At 43.3% G+C, this 23,891-nt stretch overlaps 1 protein-coding gene and 1 non-coding gene across 2 annotated transcripts in view; both read right to left on the bottom strand.

Annotated features, from left to right (window-relative positions):
* Nucleotides 1-23,891, bottom strand: part of KPNA4 (karyopherin subunit alpha 4) — a 55,106-nt gene that overhangs the window by 8,576 nt on the left and 22,639 nt on the right. The window contains exons 3-10 of the mRNA XM_077488061.1: nt 16,693-16,782; nt 9,157-9,186; nt 9,002-9,054; nt 8,751-8,846; nt 8,584-8,669; nt 6,834-6,920; nt 5,526-5,695; nt 4,983-5,027 (exon numbers count right to left, since the gene is read on the bottom strand). Coding sequence (XP_077344187.1) covers nt 4,983-5,027; nt 5,526-5,695; nt 6,834-6,920; nt 8,584-8,669; nt 8,751-8,846; nt 9,002-9,054; nt 9,157-9,186; nt 16,693-16,782 — 657 coding nt within the window. The remainder of the gene's footprint in view (nt 1-4,982; nt 5,028-5,525; nt 5,696-6,833; nt 6,921-8,583; nt 8,670-8,750; nt 8,847-9,001; nt 9,055-9,156; nt 9,187-16,692; nt 16,783-23,891) is intronic.
* On the bottom strand, nt 5,108-5,463 carry LOC143990734 (small Cajal body-specific RNA 7). The gene has a single exon (XR_013277446.1).

Genomic DNA, 23,891 nt, shown 5'->3' with positions numbered 1-23,891 from the left:
ATTTAGTAAGAGGCAGAGTAAGTTTTTTTTTTTTCTAGTTGTATTTCTTTCCCATAATTTGAAAAAAAATGTAAGATTCTGCCCACCCCCATTGTCATATTAATGTCACACACACAAAAACACATTCTACTACTCCTGATTATTGCAATACCACATGTGAGACTTTTATACAGTGTGGCCACTGTGTAGGGAGAAGCGACAGGCTTTCTAGGGACATAAAATACACAATTTCTTGACTTCTTGTAAATTTGAAGGCCCTGGAGCACCAGGATAATGGAAACCCCCCAAAAAAGACCCCATTTTGGAAATAAAAACACCCCACTGTATAAATCTATGGGGCATAATGAGTCTTTTGAACATGTAATTTTCCACAAGTTTTTGGAAAATGGACCAAAAAAAAAAAAAAAAAAAAAAAAAAAAAAAAAATTGAACTTTGTGGATTCCCCTGAAAACTATTCTGCCACAGGGACAGAGGAAGTGTCAACCTGTTCCAAAAGACTTTCTAAGGCTGCATGAAGATCAGCCAATCTGTATAGTGACACAGGAAAGTCCAAAGTAATGACCCTGGGGGAGAGGCTTGGGCGTTAAACTGTAGCATCCCTGAAAACATTCTGTATCCAAGCATCGAAGATGCAGGCTGTGCAAGTGTCTGTAAAAGGCACACTTGAAATCTGAAAGTTTGGAGTAACAAAGGGGACATTTGCTGGAACCCAACAAGGAGGTGAGCCTTCCCAGACTTAGCCCCTTTTACACCAAGAGTCCGATCAGGTCCCTTGGTGTAAAGGCAGACTTGATCAGTTGAAACCATTCACCCCTATAAACCGAGGCACACACAAATACACACACACACACACAGACACACACAGACACACACACAGACAGACAGCGGAGTCTGTTCCCTCCTGACCACCCACAGACAAGAGCGGCCTCGGTCCATGTCCGCTCAGTTTACGCAGAGTGGATGGCTCATTGCCTGCTCTGTACCGATCAGCAGGGGGATCAGCGGACAGATCCCCTGCTGATCTCAACAGAGTCCACCCCATGTGAAAGGGCCCCAAGACTTAGGCTTTTTTGGCTGACCAAGAGCTCTTGCCAGTGCCACCTGTGGCATCCTTGATGGGGGCATTTCAGACAACCCCAAAGATGCATTGCCCCTCAAAAGCCAAGCTGGTTAAGAGACTTTTAGATGCAGGCTTTGCAGTTTAACACTTTAGCCAAAAGATTCCTCATGTTGATCAAGAAGTTTATTCAAGACTTAAAATGGGAGACCAACAATCCCTCCACAATAAACTAAAGACAGACTAATGCGCAAAACCAAAGTGAACAGCTAAAGCAAATCCACGCAGACCAACAGAAGCTGGCAAACAAAAAGTGTTCCCACACAAAAAGCAACCAAATAAATGTGGCGCTAACTGCGTCAGGTGTCATCACTTCCTGTCACGGCCGAGACTAGGAAGTACTGTGTTCAGTGCCGTTTTACCTATACTTTTGTAAGCATTTTTTTCAACCTATTAAAATTTGTTTTAAACTACTGCACAATGGGGATGTTTTTCTTCTTCACATGCCTTCACCTCATCTGCTGAGTTTGAAGTCCCCCACTAGAGATCTGTTGTGTGCTGTGACGATCGGAGGAGATCGATCAAATGCTGGCTTACCATTGCCTTCAGATTACAGGCTCATTCTGACCCTAGGGGTCTCCTTTAGAGGTAAGAGGGTGGGGGAAACGTATGACACTCCATGGAATGCTGCTGCTTGGATGAATCTGAAAAATCTTTCACTTTCTACACATGCACTTTACATCTTTTATATGAACTGTTTGATGAAGAGTCAGTACATTCACGTTTGCACTTTACTGCACTAATTGGACTTTGCACCTTTTCTTTTTTTACATTGACTATTTTGCATTTTAAGCAATTTTTTGCACTTTAGCGATTTCTGTGCATTTTGTGGGTTTTTTTTTTATGTCATTTATGGTTTTGCTTGCTTTTTATTGTTCCATTTTGTGATTGTTATCCACTCCCATGCATTCTATGTGATTGCTATCCATTCCTTTGGCATTATATGCAATTTTTCTTCTCACTTTATGCGATTTTTTGGTTATTTTGCTTTGTGATTGCTATCCACTCCTAAGCATTTATAGAGCTATATAGGTTACGTTTGATTATTGGTTCCTTTTATCATATGGATTTAGTCAGTCTGATGTTACACTGCTGATTCTTTTGTTTATTCAGCTTGACAACACCTTTCCTTACTGAAGTTAGCGCCATATATTTTTATTTGAACCCCTCCACAATATAGCTAAAAGCCACAGGCATTGGTTCTAAAGTTTTATGATGGGGTATAAAACTGCCCAAGTGATTTGATTACTTCTAAAAGCCCTGGACCAGTCAATCGAGGTTTGACAAATCAAAGGTTACAGCTAGGTGCTGGTTGTAGAGCAGGACCGATCAGAGAGCAATTTAAGACATTCATATGCTTATCGGTGGGATCCCTAAAGACCACTGGGATTGTAGATGCTTTGCTAATATTTTACAATTTTAACAACGTTCATGTCAAATTTGTACAGGGCCGATAAGGGATTAGAAGGTACAAATACCTTGCCAGTATGTTTCCAGTGTTTATGAAGGAAGACCAACAGCAGGAGGTACACTGGAAAGGTCTAGGCAGTTTTAAAGAATCCCAAATTCTGAATAGCACTGACTAAAGCAACAGGCTAATCCATACGTTTTAAAGTGGTGCATACCCCCCCATTAATAAGAGCTGAAGCTGTTTGGGAGTGATGTCAGGGCAAGACCTCATGATAACTCTCAAACCCTACAGCCAGAAGCAGGCGTAGGGTAAGACAGCCAGAGGTGACCAAGTAAATGTAAGTGGACAGTAGAGAACAGACTAAGGTTTAGAGAGCACCACGTGGCTCTTGTAGGCCAGGGCAGCAGAGCATGTGCTTAATCATAATGTGACTTCACCCAGCAGACAGTGCTCAATCCCTCAGTATTAACCCATCTGTGGTCAACTGAAGAAAGCAGACAATTTGATCCACTAAACACTGTACCAGCCTGGTAATCGCCGCAAAGACCCAGTGCATGAAAAAGACATTCCAGTCCAGCCCCCCCCCCCCCCCAAACATCCAGTCTAGAAGGGTCTGGGTACAGCACTCCAAAGCTCAGCTTTAGAGGGGAGGGGGGAGGGCCAGTAAAGCGAATAAAAAAAAAAAGTGGTTAGAATTTTCACAGAAGACCTTAAAACTAGAGTCAATTACCCAGTAACTCAATTTCCATGAATCTTCCAGGCCAGAACTTTGTAGAGCTGCTGAGGCAAAACTATTTATTCTCTATCCAAGCTGAGGCCAAAGGCCTGTGAAATGACCCAAGATCACTGGGCAGCTCGTATTTTAAAATGTACAGTGTGCCCTGTGAATGCGATCCACCTGCCTACGGTGTTCTTAAACACCCAGGCAACTGATTTGGGTCCCTTTATAGCAGGGATCTGCAATAAGCGGACCTCCAGCTGTTGCAAAAATACAAGTCCCATCATGCCTCTGGGTGTCATGCTTGTGGATGTCAGGATCTTGCTATGCCTCATGGGATTTGTAGTTCTGCAACAGCTGGAGGTCCGCCAATTGCATATCCCTGCTTTATAGTATCAAAAAGCCACTTTACTTTTTTCCATTTGGATTGCTTATGATAAAATAGTATGGCTTTGTTTCCTCTTAGGATGGATTTGAAACTAGGGCAGTAATCACCATACCTAAGCCCGAAGGTTAGGCATTCAGAACTTCAGATCTATTACAAACAGGTAACAAGTCTGGGACAAACGTATTGTGGGATTTTGTGAAGGCCAAATATCCTAAAAATAATGGTCCCTGTCCAACAGTGCACAAAAGAAAGGCATGCTGGATAGTCACTATGTCATGCAGTGGCCTCGGAGAGTAGGATTGAGCCCTGGAGCATTAGATCATTGTCAACTAGAAGTAGCCTGTGAGGAGACTTGCACTGTGTGTAGCATGGAAGCACTGAGAGTTTGGGCTATTAAGGGTTGTGAGGAAAAACCTTGCCTTTGCCCCACCATAGGGATTCCTTGATCACTACAGGCAGTAATGGGGGGGGGGGGAGGCAAAAAAAAAAAATAAAGCCATAAAACTATCCCTATTTTGTAAACGCTATAACTTTTGTGCAAATCAATCGCTTATTGCGATTTTACCCAAAAAATGTAGAAGAATACGTATCGGCCTAAACTGAGGGAAATTTTTTTTTATATATTTTTGGGGGATATTTATTATAACAAAAAGTAAACAATGCGTTTTTTTCAAAATTGTCGCTCTATTTTTGTTTATAGCGCAAAAAATAAAAACCGCAGGGGTGATCAAATACCACCAAAAGAAAGCTATTGGTGGGGGAAAAAAAATAAAAAAAATAAAACGGACGTCAATTTTGTTTGGGAGCCACGTCGCACGGCCACACAATTGTCAGTTAAAGCGACGCAGTGCCGAATCGCAAAAAGTGGTCTGGTCTTTGACCAGCAAAATGGTCCGGTCTGTAAGTGGTTAAAGAATGTCAACCCAGAATTTCCCAATATATGCCTGCCGCACCACACACTTATGAAAACATATCCTGTGCTCTTTGTATTGTTTTGAGTGAAATCCCTGGCGTTCTTGTTAGTCCCTCTGCTTTAATAAAAGCCATCCTAAACATTTACTTGCTCTAGGCCAAAAAAATAAATAAAAATTATATTAAACCACTTTATACTAATGAATACATGGTAGATTTAATATTTAAATTACAAAATAACACTCTACCATGTGTGCTTTGGTCTACTTTCCCATTCTGAAACCGATGAGCATTATGCGCATGCCAGTAATTTGCCTCCCTTAAGTTCTAATCATCTATTAGATATTAGCAAACCGGTGAGGGTTATGCAATACAGTCACCAAGGAGCATCTAGGAGGGGATATAGATATATCTAACGCTTATGCAGATACTTACATTGACATCTGTGTGGTGGATAAGGACACACAACGCAGGGAGAATCTATAAGATACAGGATTAACAAATAAAAATTATTCAAGAATTAAAAATGCATTTCAACATAAAAACAGAGGTGGTGCCCTTTGGTCAGATCACAGATACACATTGTAAAGCATATCTGTTAGAGATTTAGGGTTTAAAGGTCATCAAGGAGACCCAACAAAGGGCCATAATCACAGGAATTGCTGCATGAAAGCCCCTTAGTTTGCAACAGTCCTCAGATGCACTCCAAAATCAGCAATGTAATTTCAGAGTCCCCCTGTATAACCCAAAAACACACATCCAAACACTCACACTTAATATCAATACAAAACATTTTTCTATGTATATAAATTAAATGTATTAGACTACAAATATTATCTAACATTTTTGTTTATATGTATATAATACTAAATGACTCATTCTCACAACACCCGATATCTCCATGTCATCATTTCCAAGAGCAAAATGTTGCCCCAAAAAAAAAAATATATATCTGCCATGCATTAACTGTTGCATTACCTCCTGTATGGTTTCCATAGGTGGAGGAGGATCTTTATGGCGGCACAGATTTACCATTACCCAGGTGACATTTCTCAAGAAAGTAATAGGAATAGTGGGACTGATGAAAGACAGCAAAGGCTTGACCACTCCAAGGCTGATAACATAATCCCGACACTGAGGCCCATCACCTGTTCAGTGACAATTAAAGTAGTTGTGAATATACAAATGTTAGACACTTTCTAATACAGTTAGAACTATGCAGGCACCATAGCTGCTTTTTGTTTAGAAAAAAAAAAGCCTCATTATGCCTGTATTCCATAGGCTGTTAATCTGTTAAGTCTGAGGCAAGATGCTTGCTGTGCTTGAGCAGAGATTTCCCTTGTATAGTCACGTGTAAGGGAGTGGACAAGACAGCATTTTAAGCACATTATAGAGTGGTGCACTCAATGCACCTAACCCATGTGAGAACCTTCTACTGGGGCTTTTTTTTGTACAATTGTGTTAAAACACACTATGGAGTTTTTTTTACTGTTTGCATATGGGGGACACACCACCAGTGAGCAGTTTGGGACCATACAGCTAACTTACAATCCCCTCAGGTGATTCACATGCGTGACTGACCAGACTTAATTGCGAGGTCACGCTCTGAGGTGAGCGGCCATTGCCTGAGCATGGGGAGCACCCGAGTGCGGATACAGCAACACATTTTCAAGTTTTTATGAAGCCACCATTATACAGCCAACAAGGACTATATATCTATTTGACCAAGATATCACTATTTTTTGCACTATAGCAGTTTGATTCACGTTTGTGGCACAATTTATATATTCTCCAAGTTTGTTTTATATTTAATTGTGTCTGTAGAATGTGATGCACATCACTGATCACAGAAAAAGGGACTTCATATACTTTTTTTTGCCATTTTCTTATTTGATCACGTTCTATATATTTTTTTAGTTTTAAAACTGCAATGTTGGTACTTTAAAGTCAGTGTTGGGCAGAATATCAGGAGATAATGCAGCATAGTATTTTTTACATTTATATTGTCTTCACAAAGCTTTACGAGATTTGATTAGTGCTAGCAGCTGTCGATCATCACTACGCACCAAATCAGTTTATTATTTATAAGTTTGTTTTAATGATTTACAAAATAAACATGAAAATATATACATATATATACACACACACACACACACACACACACACACACCATTTAAGGCCAACTGTATTCGATTTTCAGACAGACAAAGGAGGGGAAAAAAAAAAATCATTCAATTAGGAGAGAGTAGATCAAGATACAAAAAAGGAATAAATACAAAAACTTACCAATTATATTTCCCAGTGCCCACACAGCTTGCTCACATACATTCTGATGGGGAGAATGCAGAAGCCTCAAGAAAAGAGGAACAGCATCTAAAAAGAAAATCAAACCCAATGTGTTAAATACAGGGGCACAAAGCATTCATTGGTCAATACCTGTAGTAAAATTTTGACATTTATATAATTCGTAATATGTTCCAACACAAGTCAAAAAAAATAAAATAAAAAAAGGCAGAGGAAATCTCTACAAAACCAGGGACCATCCCATTAGACGTCCCTGAAATAAGCGTCCCCAATTTAAAAATCCCTCTATTCCTGCTCCAGTAACACTCAGAACACAGACTGCAATAAACACAAAAGCAGTTCTAACACTCATGTCTCTCCAAAACAAAAAAACATAGATTTAGACAAAAATGTTAAAATGGTTGTAAACCTTTACAAACCACTTTGACCTACAGGTAAGCCTAGATTAATGCTTACCTCTAGGTCCAATAGCTCCTAAACCTACACGGTTTAAGAGATATATTTGCCAAAAGCCAGGCACTGCTGTCTACAGCGTATTCGCCATAGACCGCGGCGTGCAGGCGCACTGAGCGCGCCGCTCCCGTGCGAATGCGCGGGAGTGACATCGCGGCTCCGTCGAATTACAGCGCCGGAGCAGTGAGACCCACCATAAGATGGAGGCTCCGTACACAAGGGGACAACGGTGACTTCGCTGGCTCCTGTGTCAGGTAAGTGACACATAATGGACTACTATGCGATGCATAGTAGTCCATTATGATTTACCTTTGCAGGGAATCAAAGAGGAAGTAAACCCATCAGGGTTTACTTCCTCTTTAATAAAACAAAGGGCTCATTCACACTATTCTATTGCCTTAAACGGGTTACCGTTTACATGCGTTGGTGCAATTCTGTCCTAGCGCTCTAATGCACCTTGCCAACAGGTGATCAGTGCACTGCCAGAAATGCTACAGTCACTATTTTTTTGTTACATTAGGCAGGCCATCAAAATAAAGGAGCTACTTTAATGTAAGCATGTAAAGTGTTTGTGGCAGCTACGTGACAACGGAGAAGGCGCCCAATATGGCATAGCTATCCCCATGTTTTGCAAAAGTAAAGTGGTTGTAAACCCAAACCAAATAAAGTATTATATTGCAGCTCATTGATTAGATGTAATGGCGGCATTTCTTTTCTTTTAAAGTTTTACCCCCCACTGTTTTCACCTAGCAGATTTATATACACTAACAAACTGAAGTGGAACTCAAGCCAACACTTTAGTCTACAGTCATCACATGGCAACAAACACGTTACTGATCTTATTACACTTTTTTCTCCTAGAAAACACTCCTGCGTATTGAACAGTAAATACTATAAAAAAAAAAAAAATTCCCCCTTCACATGGACGATGTGAATGAAGCCCTATAAGCCGATACAGCAAACCATTTTCTTATTTTTGGAATAAAGGTTTTACATGAATAAAATCTGGATTATTGTAAGCACCCTTGTCAGTGGTAATGTTTAGCTAAAACCTAAACAGTTTGCATAACACTTATGCAGCCAAAACAAAAAATGTTTGCTGTTGCTTTAACTGCATGGATAAAGTAAATGTGATCAAAGCCTTGCTTGGTGAGAACACAGATGGTAAAGACCTAAAGCTAAAACACCAATTCATAAGCAGCCTGAAATTCACACAGGATAACAAAGCAAAAACAAACACTAATTTCATGTCTTTTATCCAACTCCTATATATACTGACGTGATTGGACCACCGCTTGCGTTTGTTCAGATGTTCCTGAAGCAATGTTTGTTAGAGCCCAAGCAGCTTCAAACTGGAGAGAGGGGCTGGAGAGAGAAAGATGGGCAATGAGCAACTAAACACATAGGTATGCTCAATTATGAAACATTAAATAAAAAAAATCTTACTTGTCATCTCTTTCCAGACAGTGAACCAATATTGGTAAAATTCCTGATTTAATCAAATCATCAATTGGTGGATTCCGATCACTGGACAAGAGTTTTCTGGAAAAAAAACAACAACAAAAAAACCACACCATTATAAATAAATCCAAGTATAAAAGTAATTTACAGAAAAGAATGCAGATTTGGGTAATTGGGGGTGGGAGAGATTGGGAAGGTCTACAGCCTGTTTTGGCCTTTATACACAAAAGTTTTACCTTGCAGCCTGGACAGCACTAAGCTGAATTCCTTGGTGGTCACTAGATGCATTCTGTAACAAGGAGACAGTTAAATACAAGAAAGAAAGAAAGAAAGAAAAAAATAAAAAAAACCAAGCAATGAAAATAAAAACACCACACAAGCAATACACTACCTGCACAATTGCTTCCAAAGATGTGTTTTGCTAAAGAGAAAAACAAAACACAGATCAGTCCCATTGTACCATGCTACAAAACCGTAAACATTTCTAAGAGCGAGTACTGATAATTTGTATCGGAGTGAGTACCTGAGGAAAAGTATTGATACCCATTTTTTTAATGTGGTGCGATTTGCGCCCATACCAAATGAATGGACTCATCACGACAAAAAAATAAAAAATAAATCACATGATTTTAACAGGAATGCAGTGTGATTCCTGTCCAAATCACATGTGGTTTCACACACTGCTCCTGTGAACCCAGGCTAAAGCAACTATGACAAGCCAGGGTTCACACAGGAATGGAGCAGGAAACTGCATGCAATTCAGACAGGAATCACACTGCATTCCTGTTCAAGTCACTTGCAATTTTAACCCATTTTGTATGAACTCAAATCACACTGCACGAAAAAAGGTATTGGAACATTCAAACGAGTATAAGTACTCAGGCAAATGCTTAGTATCGGCACTGACAACCGGTGCAGCCCTACCGTTAATATACAAATCACATTCCTTTCCATATACAGTGCCTTGCAAAAGTATTCACCCCTCTTGGCATTTTTCATGGTTTGTTACCCCACAACCTGGAATCATAGATTGAGGATTTGCAAAAGTAAAAAATGTACTGAGCATGCCCACAACTCTTTTTGTGAAGAAGAAAAAAAAAAAAAAAAAAAAAAAAAAAAAAAAAAAAAAATGTATATGTATATGGTTTTTGTACTCAGCGTAAAATCTTTTTTCTCCTAAGTTCACTGACACAGCTCCATTATTCTTGACCATAGGGTTGTTATGCCACCTTCAGGAGAGGACTAGGCAGTATGTTATACATTACCTAAGCATAATACATGCAAATTTATACCAATACATTCAGTGAAAAATTCCACTGTAAAAGTGCTTAAAACATGTAAAATCTTACATAAGTATTAACTACTATATGAACATATATATTAGTGATTATGAGAAAAAAAAAAAAAAAGAAAAAGGAGTCCCAATACAACGGTATAGAGTCCTTTATGTATAGTATCCTTCAAAAAGTCGACAAGTGTGCAGGAAATGTATTACACCTTCATAAAAGACTCGTGCATTAACCACGTGATGTTCCCGTCACCAAGCGAATTGAACGCTTACCGGAATTAATGGATCCTCACAAATTTACATTTGGGGGATCATACAGACTTTTGCAAACATATGCAGATACTTTCAGCAGCCAGTTATCCAGGGGGACCTTGAGTATAACTGATCCCTTCATATGTTGAGAGGTATTTTAACTCCAGCCAGATATATCCATAGGTATGATTAAATGCATATAAAGAAAAAAAACAGGGACCAAAAATAGTGTAATTCCGTTTTTTATAGAAAGATAAAAAGTAAAAGTACAAAACTCACATGTGTACGATAATATAAGTGCTTATCAAGATAAAACACGATTGCAGTAGAGTCCCAGGGAGTCCCCTGTTTTTTCTTTATATGCATTTAATCATACCTATGGATATATCTGGCTGGAGTTAAAATACCTCTCAACATATGAAGGGATCAGTTATACTCAAGGTCCCCCTGGATAACTGGCTGCTGAAAGTATCTGCATATGTTTGCAAAAGTCTGTATGATCCCCCAAATGTAAATTTGTGAGGATCCATTAATTCCGGTAAGCGTTCAATTCGCTTGATGACTGGAACATCACGTGGTTAATGCACGAGTCTTATGAAGGAGGTGTAATATATTTCCTGCACACTTGTGGACTTTTGAAGGATACTATACACAAAAAGGACTCTATACCGTTGTATTGGGACTCCTTTTTTTTCTCCTTTTTTGTTTTCTTGATTTTTTCTCTTTTTTTCTCATAATCACTAATATATGTTCATATAGTAGTTAATACTTATGTAAGATTTTACATGTTTTGAGCACTATTTTACAGTGGAATTTTTCACTGAATGTATTGATATAAATTTGCATGCATTATGCTTAGGTAACGAAGGCACAATTATGTTTGGTGTTTAAAGTTGAGAAGCGCTACACTTTTATATAGCATTGTTTACTTCACGCTCGATACCCCAGTGATGTGTTAGCAGCTCTTGTGTTTTTTATTTCATTTTTTGGTAAGGATAGCGCAGTGTTTGGGTGTTAAAAAGTATGTTATACATGCGAGAGAAAAAAAAAACCCCACACCACACACATACACCACAGAACTTTATAGTTCCGCCCAGGGGGGCGGTCCCTTCAGTAACAACCCCCCCAGCCCGCTTACTGCAGCTTCAGTACTTCAACAAGCAGTATAACAAATCAATAGGAGGGGAGGGTGCTGCGTCAGTCAGCAAACTTCAGAGAAAAGGATTTTACAGCGAGTACAAAAATTCTATTTTCTCTTTCGTTCACTGACTGACACAGCTCCATTCTTGACCATAGGGATGTCCCCAAGCAGTGTCATAATGAGGGGTTGGAACAGCATAAACTTCACCCACAACCAGAAGTGCTCCCCAACAGGGGAGTCATCACCTTATCTAGCCGCAGGACATGCGGTTAACAATGCAACAGTGCATTATACGCAAAAGCAAATTCTTTTTTTAAAGAAAATAGAAAAAAAAGGAAGTGCAATTTGCAACATTACACGGCTGCCTGAAAAACTTTGCGGCCAAAACAGGCATCAGCCGATGCGCTTACTTCCACCATGTAGAATTTGGTAAACATGAGAACGGACGACCAAGTCGCTGCCTTACACACTTGAGTGACTGGCGCTTAATGTCGGAAAGCCCAAGGTGGTTAGAATTGCCCTGGTGGCAGGGGCCGTGACAGGAAAGGGGGGCACCTGCCCCCTTCAAGGCATAGGCCTGTATCAAAATCTGTCTGATCCACCTGGAAATAGTGGCCGACGAGACAGTCATACCTTTTTTTTTTTTTTCGGACCAGCTACCGAAAACTAACAGAGTCTGACTTCCGAAAGGGAGCTGTGGCAGACAAAAACACCCTTCGAGCCCGGACCATGTCTAGGGAATGAAGGGCCACCTCCTTTAGGATGTGTCGGTTTAGGACACAGAGATGGTAACACAATGTCTTCATTGATGTAAAACGCTGAAACCCCGTTCAGCAGAAAAGGTTGCAGACGCAACACCACCTTATCCTGATGGATAACCAGATAGGGCGACTTGCAAGACAAGGCCACCAGTTCCGAAACCCTCCTGGCCGATGTAATGACTTTCCCAGTAAGTGGTCTTTCTAGTGGCCAAGGTAATTTCTCTGATGTTCTCGAACGGTGGTTTCTGAAGAGCCGATAACACCAGGTTCAGATTCCACGGGGGTAAAGGTGGACGCACCAGGAGAAACTACATGCCGGACCCCCTAAATAAAAGTGCTCACTAGAGAAGGAGCCACCAGGTGTCACTGAAGAAAAAGACAGCCAAGGCTGATATTTGTCCTTTAAAATTATGCTTAAAGCCAATTTCTGGTCTACTCCTCGCTGTAGAAACAGCAGGACCCTGGAAACTGAATAGGTGCAGACACCATCCTCTCTCTTCACACATGGAGATGTAGGCCTTCCGGGTACAATGTTATATCTTCCGAGAAGATTTCCGTGCTCTCAACATAGTTGAAATCACCAAGTCCGGTAGGCCTCGGTTCCTTAGCACCTGGCTCTCAACAGCCATGCCATTAAAATCAGCGATAGTAAAGCAGAATGGAGAATCGGACCTTGAAACAGAAGGTCTTCTCGCATCGGTAGTCTCCAGGGAGCATCCTTAACCAGGCGTACTAGGTCGGCGTACCAGGGGCACCAAGGCCAATCAGAATTACTGGAATCCCCTCAATCTCCACTCTGCGGAGCAGACGTGGTTGTAGCTTTAGCGGAGGAAAGGCACAGATCAGTACCGATCCCACGGAGCCACAAACGCGTTTGATGCGTCTGCCCAAGGATCTCTTATTCTGGATACGAATCTCAGCACCTTCCAAATGAGACAGGAAGCCAGGAGATCCACGTCTGGTGTGCCCCATCGCAGGCACAGTAGCCTGAACACCTCCGGATGCAGCGCCCATTCTCCTGGGTCCAGCATCTGGCGACTTATATAGTCCGCCTGGCCGGTACATGTCACTCTGCCCACTGAAGGATATGAGCGATCTCCCATGCTGCAGCAGAGTTTCTTGTTCCTCCTTGGCGGACATATGCCACCGTTGTGGCGTTGTCTGACTAGATCCTGATCGGACACCCTCGTAGTCTCTGACCACGGAGAGGCATAGTCTGATCGCTCGAAGATCGAGCACATTGACCGGCAACTTGGATTCCTCCCCCGACCAGAGGCCCTGGGTCGACTGTACTCCCAGTACTCCACCCCAGCTAGTCAGGCTGGCATCCATTGTGATCACTGTCCAATGTAGAGGTAGGAACGACTTCCCGGACCGAAGTGCCGGGGACCTCGGCCACCAGAGCAGGGAGTCCCTGACCGATTGGCTTGCCTGAATCTGCTAATCCAGGGATAAAAAAAGGAGGAGATTTGTCCCATTTCATCAAGTTCTCCTTCTGCAAGACTTTGGTATAAAACTGGGCATACAGCACTGCCTCGAAAGAGGCCACCATGAGCCCCAGGACTTGCATGCAAAAGCGTAACGATGACCACCTGCGGTTCATCAATAGTTTTACCATGGCTCAGAGTATGCAGTTTGTCTGAAACACTCTTGCTTCCATAGAGTCCAGCAATAGGCCTAGGTACTCCAAGTGCTGAGTTATTATAAACACTGACTTCTTTAGGTTCAACAACCATCCAAAATCCTGCAGGGTTTGCATGGTGAGCGCCACAGCCTCCTAATTCTGGAGGCGGAAGATGCTCTCATGAAGAGATCGCCTAGAACGCCAAAATTGGAGCCAATACCTTGGTAAGACTCAGGGAACTGATGCCAAGCCAAAAGGGGAGAGCCACAAACTGGTAGTGGGCTTTCCCAACTGCAAACCTCCAATGCCAGAGGCATATGGGTATGTGCAGGTACCCATCCTGAATGTCCAAAGATGCCAGGGAGTCCCCTTGATGGAGTGCAGCTACCACTGAGCGAACTGATTCCATTCTGAACCTCTACTTTTACAAAGCAACTGAGGGCTTTCAGGTCCAAGATTGGACGTACCCCTTCTTTTGGGGACTACAGTTTGAAATGGAACCCCTGGAACCTTTCCGACTCTGGAACAGGCACTATCTCCCCGCGACTTAGCAGGTCCCTTACCGCTCCCATTAGGTCCTCCCGGCGAGCCAGGAGTAAGGGTATGCTGGAGGGGAAGAATCTGTTTGGTGGGCAAGAGAGGGGCTATCTTCTAGCCAGAGGAAATCAGTTCATAGACCCATTGGTCAGACAGCCGAGAGGTCCACCGGGCTGCAAACTCCGGAAAGCGACCCCTCCCCCCCACCACCCTAGAGCCGGGCGAGGCAAACCTTCATGCGGTAGCAATTTTGCTCGCATGAAGGTCGGGCTGGGAGCGTTTAGCCGAAGCCACGGGCAGACGAAAAAGCCTCGAGCAGAAAATGAGGGCCCTTGCCTGCAGTGTGGCTCCTTAGTCTTGCTGGTCTGTGGGAGTAAGGTACTTTTTCCCCCCCTGTGGCATTCTTAATGTCATCCAACGAGGCTCCAAAGGAAGGAAGGGTAGATCAGTCATGGTTTTTATTTATTTATTTATTTTTAAAATGCTTGGTCCGCAGACCAGCATTTTAGCCAAATCAGGCGCCTCAGAACCACTGCTGACACTGAAGCCCTGGATAACAAAGGAAGCGTATCCAGGGCCATGTCACAAACGTACTTAAGGCCTTGCACTTACTGGTCTGCTAGTTCCGCGCAGACAGGGGAGGCATGTTGCTTGCCCAACTCACAGTGCAAAAGTTTTGCCCACTCAGTAAGTGTCTGCGACACAAGTGCTGAGGCCAGTACTGGTCACATTGCCGACCCCACAACCGTAAACAAGGAACAGGCCACTGCCTCTGCCTTCCAGTCCATTGGGTCCTTAAATGCTGGAGTCCCCTCTACCGGGATCGTGGTTACTTTATATAACCTGAATACTGGGGGGTCCATGACCAGAGGAGCCGACCATTTAAAAAAAAAAAAAAAAAAAAGGAAAAAAAAAAAAAAGGAAAAAAAAAACACACACACTGAAGCTGCAGGAAGCAGGCCGGGGGGTTGTTACTGAAGGGACCTCCCCCTGGGCAGAACTAGAAAGTTCAGTTTTTTTTTTTCACATGTATAACGTGTTCTGCCTAGAATGTGGCGTACCAACCCTATGGTCAAGAATAATGGAGCTGTGTCAGTCAGTGAACGAAAGAAAAAGATCTTGCCACATCTTGCCACTGGGTTTTGCTCATTCCTCCTTGCAAAACGGCTCTGGCTCCTTCAAGTATGATGGTTTGCGCTTGTGAACAGCAATCCAAGTCTGACCAAAGATTCTGTTGGATTACGGTCTGGGCTTTGACTAGGCCAGGTTTTGCTCAAGAATATCCCTGTATTTATCACCATCCCTCTTTTCCTCAACTCTGACCAGTTTCCCAGTCCCGACTGCTGAAAAACATCCTCACAGCATGATACTGCCATCACGTTTCACTGTAGTAAAGGTGTTCTTTGGGTGATGTGATGGGGTTTGTGCCAGACATAGCATTTTCTTTGATGGCCAAAAAGTTAAATTTTAGTCTCATCAGACCAGAGCGCCTTCCTTCATACATTTTGGGAGTCTCCCAAATGTCTTTTTCGCAGACTCAAAAACGTGCCATTTTGTTTTTTGCCGAAAGTAATGGCTTTCTCCTGGCCACTCTGCTATAAAGCCCAACTCCATGGAGCGTATGGCTTATTGTCGTGTTGTGCCATGTTCTTTTCCATTTGATGATAGATTTGATGGTGCTCCTAGGGATCAAAGATTTGGATTTTTTTTTTTTTTTTTTAAATAACCTAACCCCGATTTGTACTTCTCAACAACATTGTCCCTTACTTGTATGGAGAGTTCCTTGGCTTGGTCTTCATGGCAGTGTTTGGTTAGTGGTGCCTCTTGCGTAGGTGTTGCAGCCCCTGGGGCCTTTAAAAAAAAAGGTGTGTATATGCAATAACAGATCATGTGACACTTAGATTGCACACAGGTGGACATTTGACTAATTATGTGACTTCCCAAAGTAATTGGTTGCACCAGAGCTTTTTATGGCCTTCATAAAAGGGGGTGAATATATACAGACGCACATCTCAATTATCAGTTTTTTTTATTTCTGAAAAATGTTATGTATATTTTTTCTAATTTTACTTCACCAAGACTATTGTGTTCTGATCCATCACAGATAAAAAAAAATAAAAAAAAAACAACACACACACACACACACAGAACTAAAGGCTGTAATGTAAAAATAGGGAATATTTTTGCAAGGCACTGTAGCTGTAAACCTGCAGAGGTTTGTATTAATATGCAAATATATAAATTCAGCTATTTTGCAGGACAGGAAGAAGAGCCGACAACCAAGCCTGCAACATACCTGACTTAATAAAAAATAAATAGATTACCACTTTGAATTCTGCATCAGCATCCGAGTCCTCACAGACATCTTCCTGGGGAACGTTTCTCCTTTTTAACAAGTGCTCGTCCCTTTTATTCTATACAAAAACAAACAAACATTGTCACGTTAACAGCTTTGAAATGTGCAACTTTAAAACCTCCACTATATATATTTTAGCAGTTTTGGTATAGAAAATGAAGGAAAAAAAAAAAAAAAAAAAAAAAAGTGATAAGCTTCCTGGTAACTATTCTATTGAATGTTCTATAGCTGCACTTACAAAAGATTGCCCCAACCTATACATTTAAAAGGAGAAGTACAGCCTGAGCTGTTTAGGCTGGGCTTATCCTCTGGGTCACAGAAGTTTTGCACTCTCGTGACTCGTTTTAAGCGGAGAGCCATCTGAAGACTGATCTCCACTGACGTCACTGCCATGAGTTGAGGTAGCGCGTCATCTCGACTTCCCAAGTCTGGACCTGCTGGCTGCCATGATTGATGACAGTCAATGGCCGCTCCCCATGCCAATGAGCACCGAGAAGCAGAGAGGAGGAGAGGAGCTGAGCCATCGGCAATGTTCGATGGCTCGGTTCTCCATGCAGAGATGGTGGGGGACAGATGCAACATCAGCCATACTTTAGTAGGAATAAAAAATAAAAAACAAACACATACTTCTCTTAAGACAGAAGTTAAGGTAGTTCAAAACTCCCTGCCTTACCCAACAATCTCAACACATTCCAAATACGGTACAGGGGGGGGGGGGGGTGAATTTAGGGAACTAGAACACACTGAAGCATACATTTTTTTTGCAGAAAAGTTAGCCCTTTTTTGTATAATGTGAAAGATGTTACGCCGATTAAATAGATGTCACGCATTAAAATAGCGCACACTTATGGTGCCAAACTTCAGTACTTAAAAACCTCCATAGAAAAATATATATTATACATACATACACTGAAACTAATTGATTAATCGGAAATTAATCGATTAATCGGCCAGTAACAATGGGGTAAAAAACTAAAATGAGCCCTTTATAGTACAAAAAGCAAATCACTACTGTAAATATTAAAAGATAAAAGTGCAGTGCTTAACCTATGAAAATAAAAATGTGACTTTATATAAAAATTTATAAACTTTGGCAAAAAACCAAAACAATAAAAATCAAAATATTAGTGAATCCAAATACAGTGAAAATCAATAGTGAAAAAGTATTTTCAAAAGTTAATTATCAAATAAAAAAACCTTCATCAGTAATCCAAAAGTCCAATACATTTGAAAAAAATTGTTTGTGAAAAAATTCAAAAAGCGTATAGTAGAGCTGCTACACAGTATAAATAATGTCCTATGTGAGTGAACAACAAAAAGTGTGGTTGATCTTTGTTTGTTCAAACAAAAAATAGTGCTTGACCACGTGGACCTTTCACTGCTATAGGTCAGTAATGAATGGAGGCTTACCAGATCAACGGTCGGTATACGCAAATACGGTCATCCAGACGGTTCGATGCGGAAAGCTGGAAAACGACCCAGTCCCTCAGATGTTCCACAATCACCGAATCCGTTCGAATCCTCTCGTGAGCCAGTCTGCGAAAACGTAGGAGTTTCGATACAGGAAGCCGGAAGACAACCCACACCTTCGAATGTCTCGTAGTCACCAAGTCCGTTCCGGTCCTCTCAAAAGTCTCGGAGTATCATATTGTAAAGACAAAAATAAAAGTGCGCCAAATCATGTGATAAAGTTTAAACGCGTAAATCTTTATTCCACCGAATAATTTTAAGCGCTAAAGAATGACTCCACCGAGCCATACAAAAAATGAACGCATCGTTAGCAAATTAAAAAATAAACAATTTGCTAACGATGCGTTCATTTTTTGTATGGCTCAGTGGAGTCATTCTTTAGCGCTTAAAATTATTCGGTGGAATAAAGATTTACGCGTTTAAACTTTATCACACGATTTGGCGCACTTTTATTTTTGTCTTTACAATATGATACTCCAAGACTTTTGAGAGGACCGGAACGGACTTGGTGACTACGAGACATTCGAAGGTGTGGGTTGTCTTCCGGCTTCCTGTATCGAAACTCCTACGTTTTCTCAGACTGGCTCACGAGAGGATTCAAACGGATTCGGTGATTGTGGAACATCTGAGGGACTGGGTCGTTTTCCAGCTTTCCGCATCGAACCGTCTGGATGACCGTATTTGCGTATACCGACCGTTGATCTGGTAAGCCTCCATTCATTACTGACCTATAGCAGTGAAGGGTCCACGTGGTCAAGCACTATTTTTTGTTTGAACAAAGATCAACCACACTTTCTTGTTCACTCACATAGGACATTTATACTGTGTAGCTCTACTATACACTTTTTGAATTTTTTCACAAACAATTTTTTTCAAATGTATTGGACTTTTGGATTACTGATGAAGGTTTTTTTATTTGATAATTAACTTTTGAAAATACTTTTTCACTATTGATTTTCACTGTATTTGGATTCACTAATATTTTGATTGTTTTGGTTTTTTTGCCAAAGTTTATAAATTTTTATATATTAAGTCACATTTTTATTTTCATAGGTTAAGCGCTGCACATTTTTTTAAATTAATTTTTGTTACCAAGCGCAGATTTTTTATATTTTTTACTACTGTAAATATTACTTTCACTGTTCTACGGTAAAAATGACCAGTTACACTTACCGGTAACTGTGTTTCTGGGAAGTCTTCCAGGACGGCACCCTGAGAGATGACTGGTCCACCTGACAGGAAACACAATCAATCAAAGAGGTTAAAAGCCCCCGCCCCTCCCCGTGCTCCTCAGTTGTGACAAAGTATTGACCCACACCAGTGCACGAGAGTGAAGAAAACCACACCACACCACCACACTCTATACCTTAATTTAAACCTAAAGAGAACGGGTGGGAAGTAGGCCTGCCGTCCTGGAAGACTTCCCAGAAACACAGTTACCGGTAAGTGTAACTGGTCATTTTCTCAAGTCGTCTTCCAGGACGGCACCCTGAGAGAGGAGCAAGTAGCTCAGGCCTACCTTAGGGCGGGACAACCGCTTGCAGGACCTTCCTGCCAAATGCCAGATCCTGAGGGGACAGTAACTCCACCCTGTAATGCCTCAGGAAGGTGTTTTGGCTTGTCCATGTAGCGGCTCTACATATCTGCTCCACTGAAGCTCCGGCCCTTTCTGCCCAAGAGGTTGCCAGAGATCGCGTGGAATGAGCTTTCAGGTCCCTAGGAACTGCATTACCTGACTGCTCATAGGCTAAAGCAATGGCATGCTTAATCCATCTAGCTATGGATGCTTTGGAGGCTTGTTGGCCCTTCTTTTGGCCAGAAAAATTAACTAAAAGATGGCTGGACCTTCTAAACTCCTTAACTTTTTCTAAGTAGGATAATAAACAACGTCTGACGTCCAGACAGTGAAAAGAAATTTCCCTCTCATTTTGGGGATTATTACAAAAGGAAGGTAGCACTACTTCTTGAGACCTATGGAACCTGGATGCTACCTTAGGGAGGTACAGGGGGTCCTGCCTAAGTATAACCCTGTCCTCAAATAAACGAAAGTATGGTTCCTTGACTGAAAAAGCCTGAATATCGCCTACTCTCCTGGCTGATGTAATAGAAAGCAGAAAGGCCAACTTAAAGGTGAGAATCCTGAGGGGGATCTGGTCTATTGGTTCAAAGGGGGGCCTTGTTAAGCCCTCTAACACCAAGGTAAGATCCCATGGTGGGAACCTAGACACCTGGACAGGGGACAACCTCTCTCTGACCAAAAGGAACCTCTTGATCAGAGGATCTAGTGCCAAGCGTCTCTCCAAAAAACAGGATAAGGCTGCGACCTGTGCTTTAAGTGTCTTGGTTGCCAACCCCTGCTCTGCTCCATCCTGGAGAAACTCCAGAATGGCCGGGATCTCTTGCTGTGAAGTCCCTCTCACCTGACACCAGCGAGAAAAAATCCCCCAGGTCTTAGCGTAAATACGCCTTGTGACCGGCTTTCTACTAAGGAGGAGAGTATCCACTACTCTGTCCGACAGGCCCTTCTCCCGCAGGTTCTGCCTTTCAAGAGCCAGGCCGTCAGCCTGAAGAAGCTGGGGTCTGGATGGCAAACTGGACCCTGAAGGAGAAGGTCGCGCCGAACAGGAAGGTGTAGAGGCGGGGCTATGGACCAACCCTGCAGGGCTGGAAACCAAGCTCTCTTGGGCCACCAAGGAGCTATCAGAATCAGGGCGCCTTCCGAGAGAAACAGCTTTTGAAGAACCCTCGGAATAAGCCCCAGGGGGGGGAAGGCATAGGCCAACCGGAAGTCCCAAACCTGGGCCAAGGCGTCTATCCCCTCTGAGCCCCCCTCTCGGGCAAGGGAAAAGAATCTCTTTACCCTTCTGTTCTTTCTGCGGGCGAACAGATCTATCTCTGGATCGCCGAACTGCCGACATACCAGGGAGAATACCTCTGGATTCAACTCCCATTCTCCCTGAAGAATCGGCTGACGACTGAGATAGTCTGCCTCTACATTCAGGGACCCCTTTATGTGGACTGCAGAAATGGAGATAATCCGATGCTCCGCCCAGCCCATGATCTCTAAAGATAGAGCCAGTAGAGTTGGAGATCTAGTGCCCCCCTGATGATTGACAAATGCCACTGCCGTGGCGTTGTCTGATAGGACCTGAACTTCCTGGTCCTTGATCCTCCTTTCGAAAGCCTTTAATGCCTCCCCGATGGCCAAAAGTGCTCGAAAATTTGAGGATGTCTTTCTCTGACTCACGTCCCAGGAACCCTGGGCTGTTAGATCCTCCAGGTGGGCCCCCCACCCCCAGGAACTTGCGTCTGTTATCCTGAGCGGCTGAAGCTGACTCCAAAGGAGGCCCCCCTGAAGCCTCTGAGGGTGAAGCCACCAGTGAAGAGAATCCTTTACCTCGATCGGAATGGCCACTTCTACTTCTAGAGAAACCCCTTTCCTGTCCCAAGAGGAAAGGAGGAAGTGCTGGAGGGTCCTGGAGTGCAGCTGTGCCCAAGGAACTGCTGGGATAGCTGCCGTCATCAGGCCCAGCACCCTCATAATCCCTCTGTATGGAGAGGTCTTTGCCTCTAACAGAGAAAGGACCGCTGAAATTATACCCTCTACCTTGCTCTGGGGTAGAACTAACTTCTGTTGCGCGGAATCCACCAGGAATCCCAGATACATTTTCGTCTGGGCCGGAATCAGTGAGGATTTTTCCTTGCTGATGATCCATCCCAGGGATTCTAAGGTCTCCACTACCCTGGCTAGATCCAAAAGGAGCTGATCCCGATTCTGATTGTAAATCAGAATGTCGTCCAAATAGGGAATCAGCGCTACTTCCTGGAGATGCAGGAAGGCCACTACTTCTGCCAGGATCTTTGTAAAAACCCTTGGACTGGATGCCAGCCCGAAGGGGAGGGCCGCAAACTGCCAATGCTGAACTCCCTCTGGAGAGGCAATTGCAAATCTTAGGAAGACCTGATGGTTCTGAAATATAGGGACGTGAAGGTAGGCGTCCTTTAAATCCAAGGTTACCATGAACACGTCCCTGAGAAGGTGTCTCCTGAGAGAATAAACACTCTCCATGCGGAACTTCTTGTACCGCAGGAAGACGTTGAGATGCCTTAGATTTATGATGAGGCGATATCTTCCTGGGGGCTTTGGTACCACAAATATGTGGGAGTAGAACCCCTGACCCTGCTGGCCCTCTGGAACAGGCACTATGACCTCCTGCCTGGCCAGTTCTTCTATATTCTGTAGGACTCCTGCTGCCTTGCCAGGATCCCTGGGAAGGTGGGTCAAGAGAAATTTGGTGGGAGGAGAGGAAAGAAATTCTAATCTGTAACCCTCTTTTATGATCTGTAGAATATGGGGGCTCTGAGTGACCCTTTCCCACTGAGGGACAAAGTGGGAAAGTCTTCCCCCCACTGGAATGTCATTTGGAGGTCTTGTCGCTTGACTTCTGGCTGGAAAAGAGAATGCCTGACTTCTGCTTATCCTTCCCAGCCCCCCAACGTCTATTAGGGGAGACCTTTTTCTCCGAGAAGCGGTTCTTTGCCTGGGGGCCACGAAAAAACCTCTTCCTATCCCTCCTCGGTTTAGTAGGGAATTTCTTCCCCTTTTCGGTCGACCTAGCAAGGGCTTGGTCTAGGCCAGCACCAAAAAGGAGGGAACCCTCAAAAGGGAGGCCACATAGACGGGTCTTAGATGAGCCATCCCCGTCCCAAGTTTTAACCCATAGGGCTTAGTAAGGCAGCAGACTTGGCGGTTGTGCGCACCGTCTCCACGGCCGCATCCGCTAGGTATGCAACAGCGCTGCCTACGACCTCCAATGAATCTAAGACCTCCTTAGACTTGGAAGTCTGGGAGATGTGGTCTATCAGCTTAGAGATCCACATGTCCGCATTTCTAGCGATGCAGGCTGAGGCCAACGCGGGGCTCATAGCCGACGCGTTGGCCTCCCAGGCCCTGCGCAAAATAGTTTCTGCCCTCCGATCCATCTGATCCTTGATGTTCCCAGTGTCTTCAAAGGAAAGATCGGATTGTTTAGAAACTTGTGCCAGGGAGGCGTCTAGCCTAGGAGTCTTGAAAAACTTCTCCTCATCCTCCTCAGTAAAGGGGCATCTACGCTTCCATGTTTTGTACTTTAGGAGCCTCTTCTCCGGATCCTTCCACTCCCTTAAGATAATATCTTTGAGTGCAGGATGTACCGGAAGAACCCTGGTCTGTGGTTTAATTAAGCCCCTATACATTTTGTCTTGGGCAGAGACCTGTGCCGTGGGCTCCTGAATCCCTTCAGAAGCGTAAACCGCCCTCAGTAGTCCCTCCATGTCATCGGCTGAAAAGATATGCCTGCTAGACCTGGAGTCCTCCCCCTCATCCTCCTCCTGGCTGTCCAACACACCCTCGTCCGAGAATCCCTGCCCATGGGATTCGGACTCATCCTCCTCCTCTGAATCCTGAGACTGGAGACACCTTGGGTTGTCTGCCCGCCGTCTAGACCCCCTAGAGGAAGCGGAGCCCTCCTGGGAGGAGGCGTCCTTGCTGGTGTGAGCCTCTGAATCCCTAGACTTAAGGGAGGACTGAAAGGCTTTCAGAGTGGACAGCATCTCAGTTTGTACTGTGAGAAACTTCTCCATTATCTGAGAGGTTTCCTTCCCTGTCAGCTTCTGTATACATTTAAAGCAGAAGGGTTTAGGATGATCTGGGGGTAA

Source organism: Lithobates pipiens, unplaced genomic scaffold (genome assembly GCF_037356315.1).
Source record: "Lithobates pipiens isolate NorthernLeopardFrog02 unplaced genomic scaffold, aLitPip1_a1.2 Scaffold_18, whole genome shotgun sequence".
NCBI classification, from domain to species: domain Eukaryota; kingdom Metazoa; phylum Chordata; class Amphibia; order Anura; family Ranidae; genus Lithobates; species Lithobates pipiens.
Note: the sequence above shows the minus strand (reverse complement) of the source record. Positions and strands in the feature narration are given on the sequence as shown.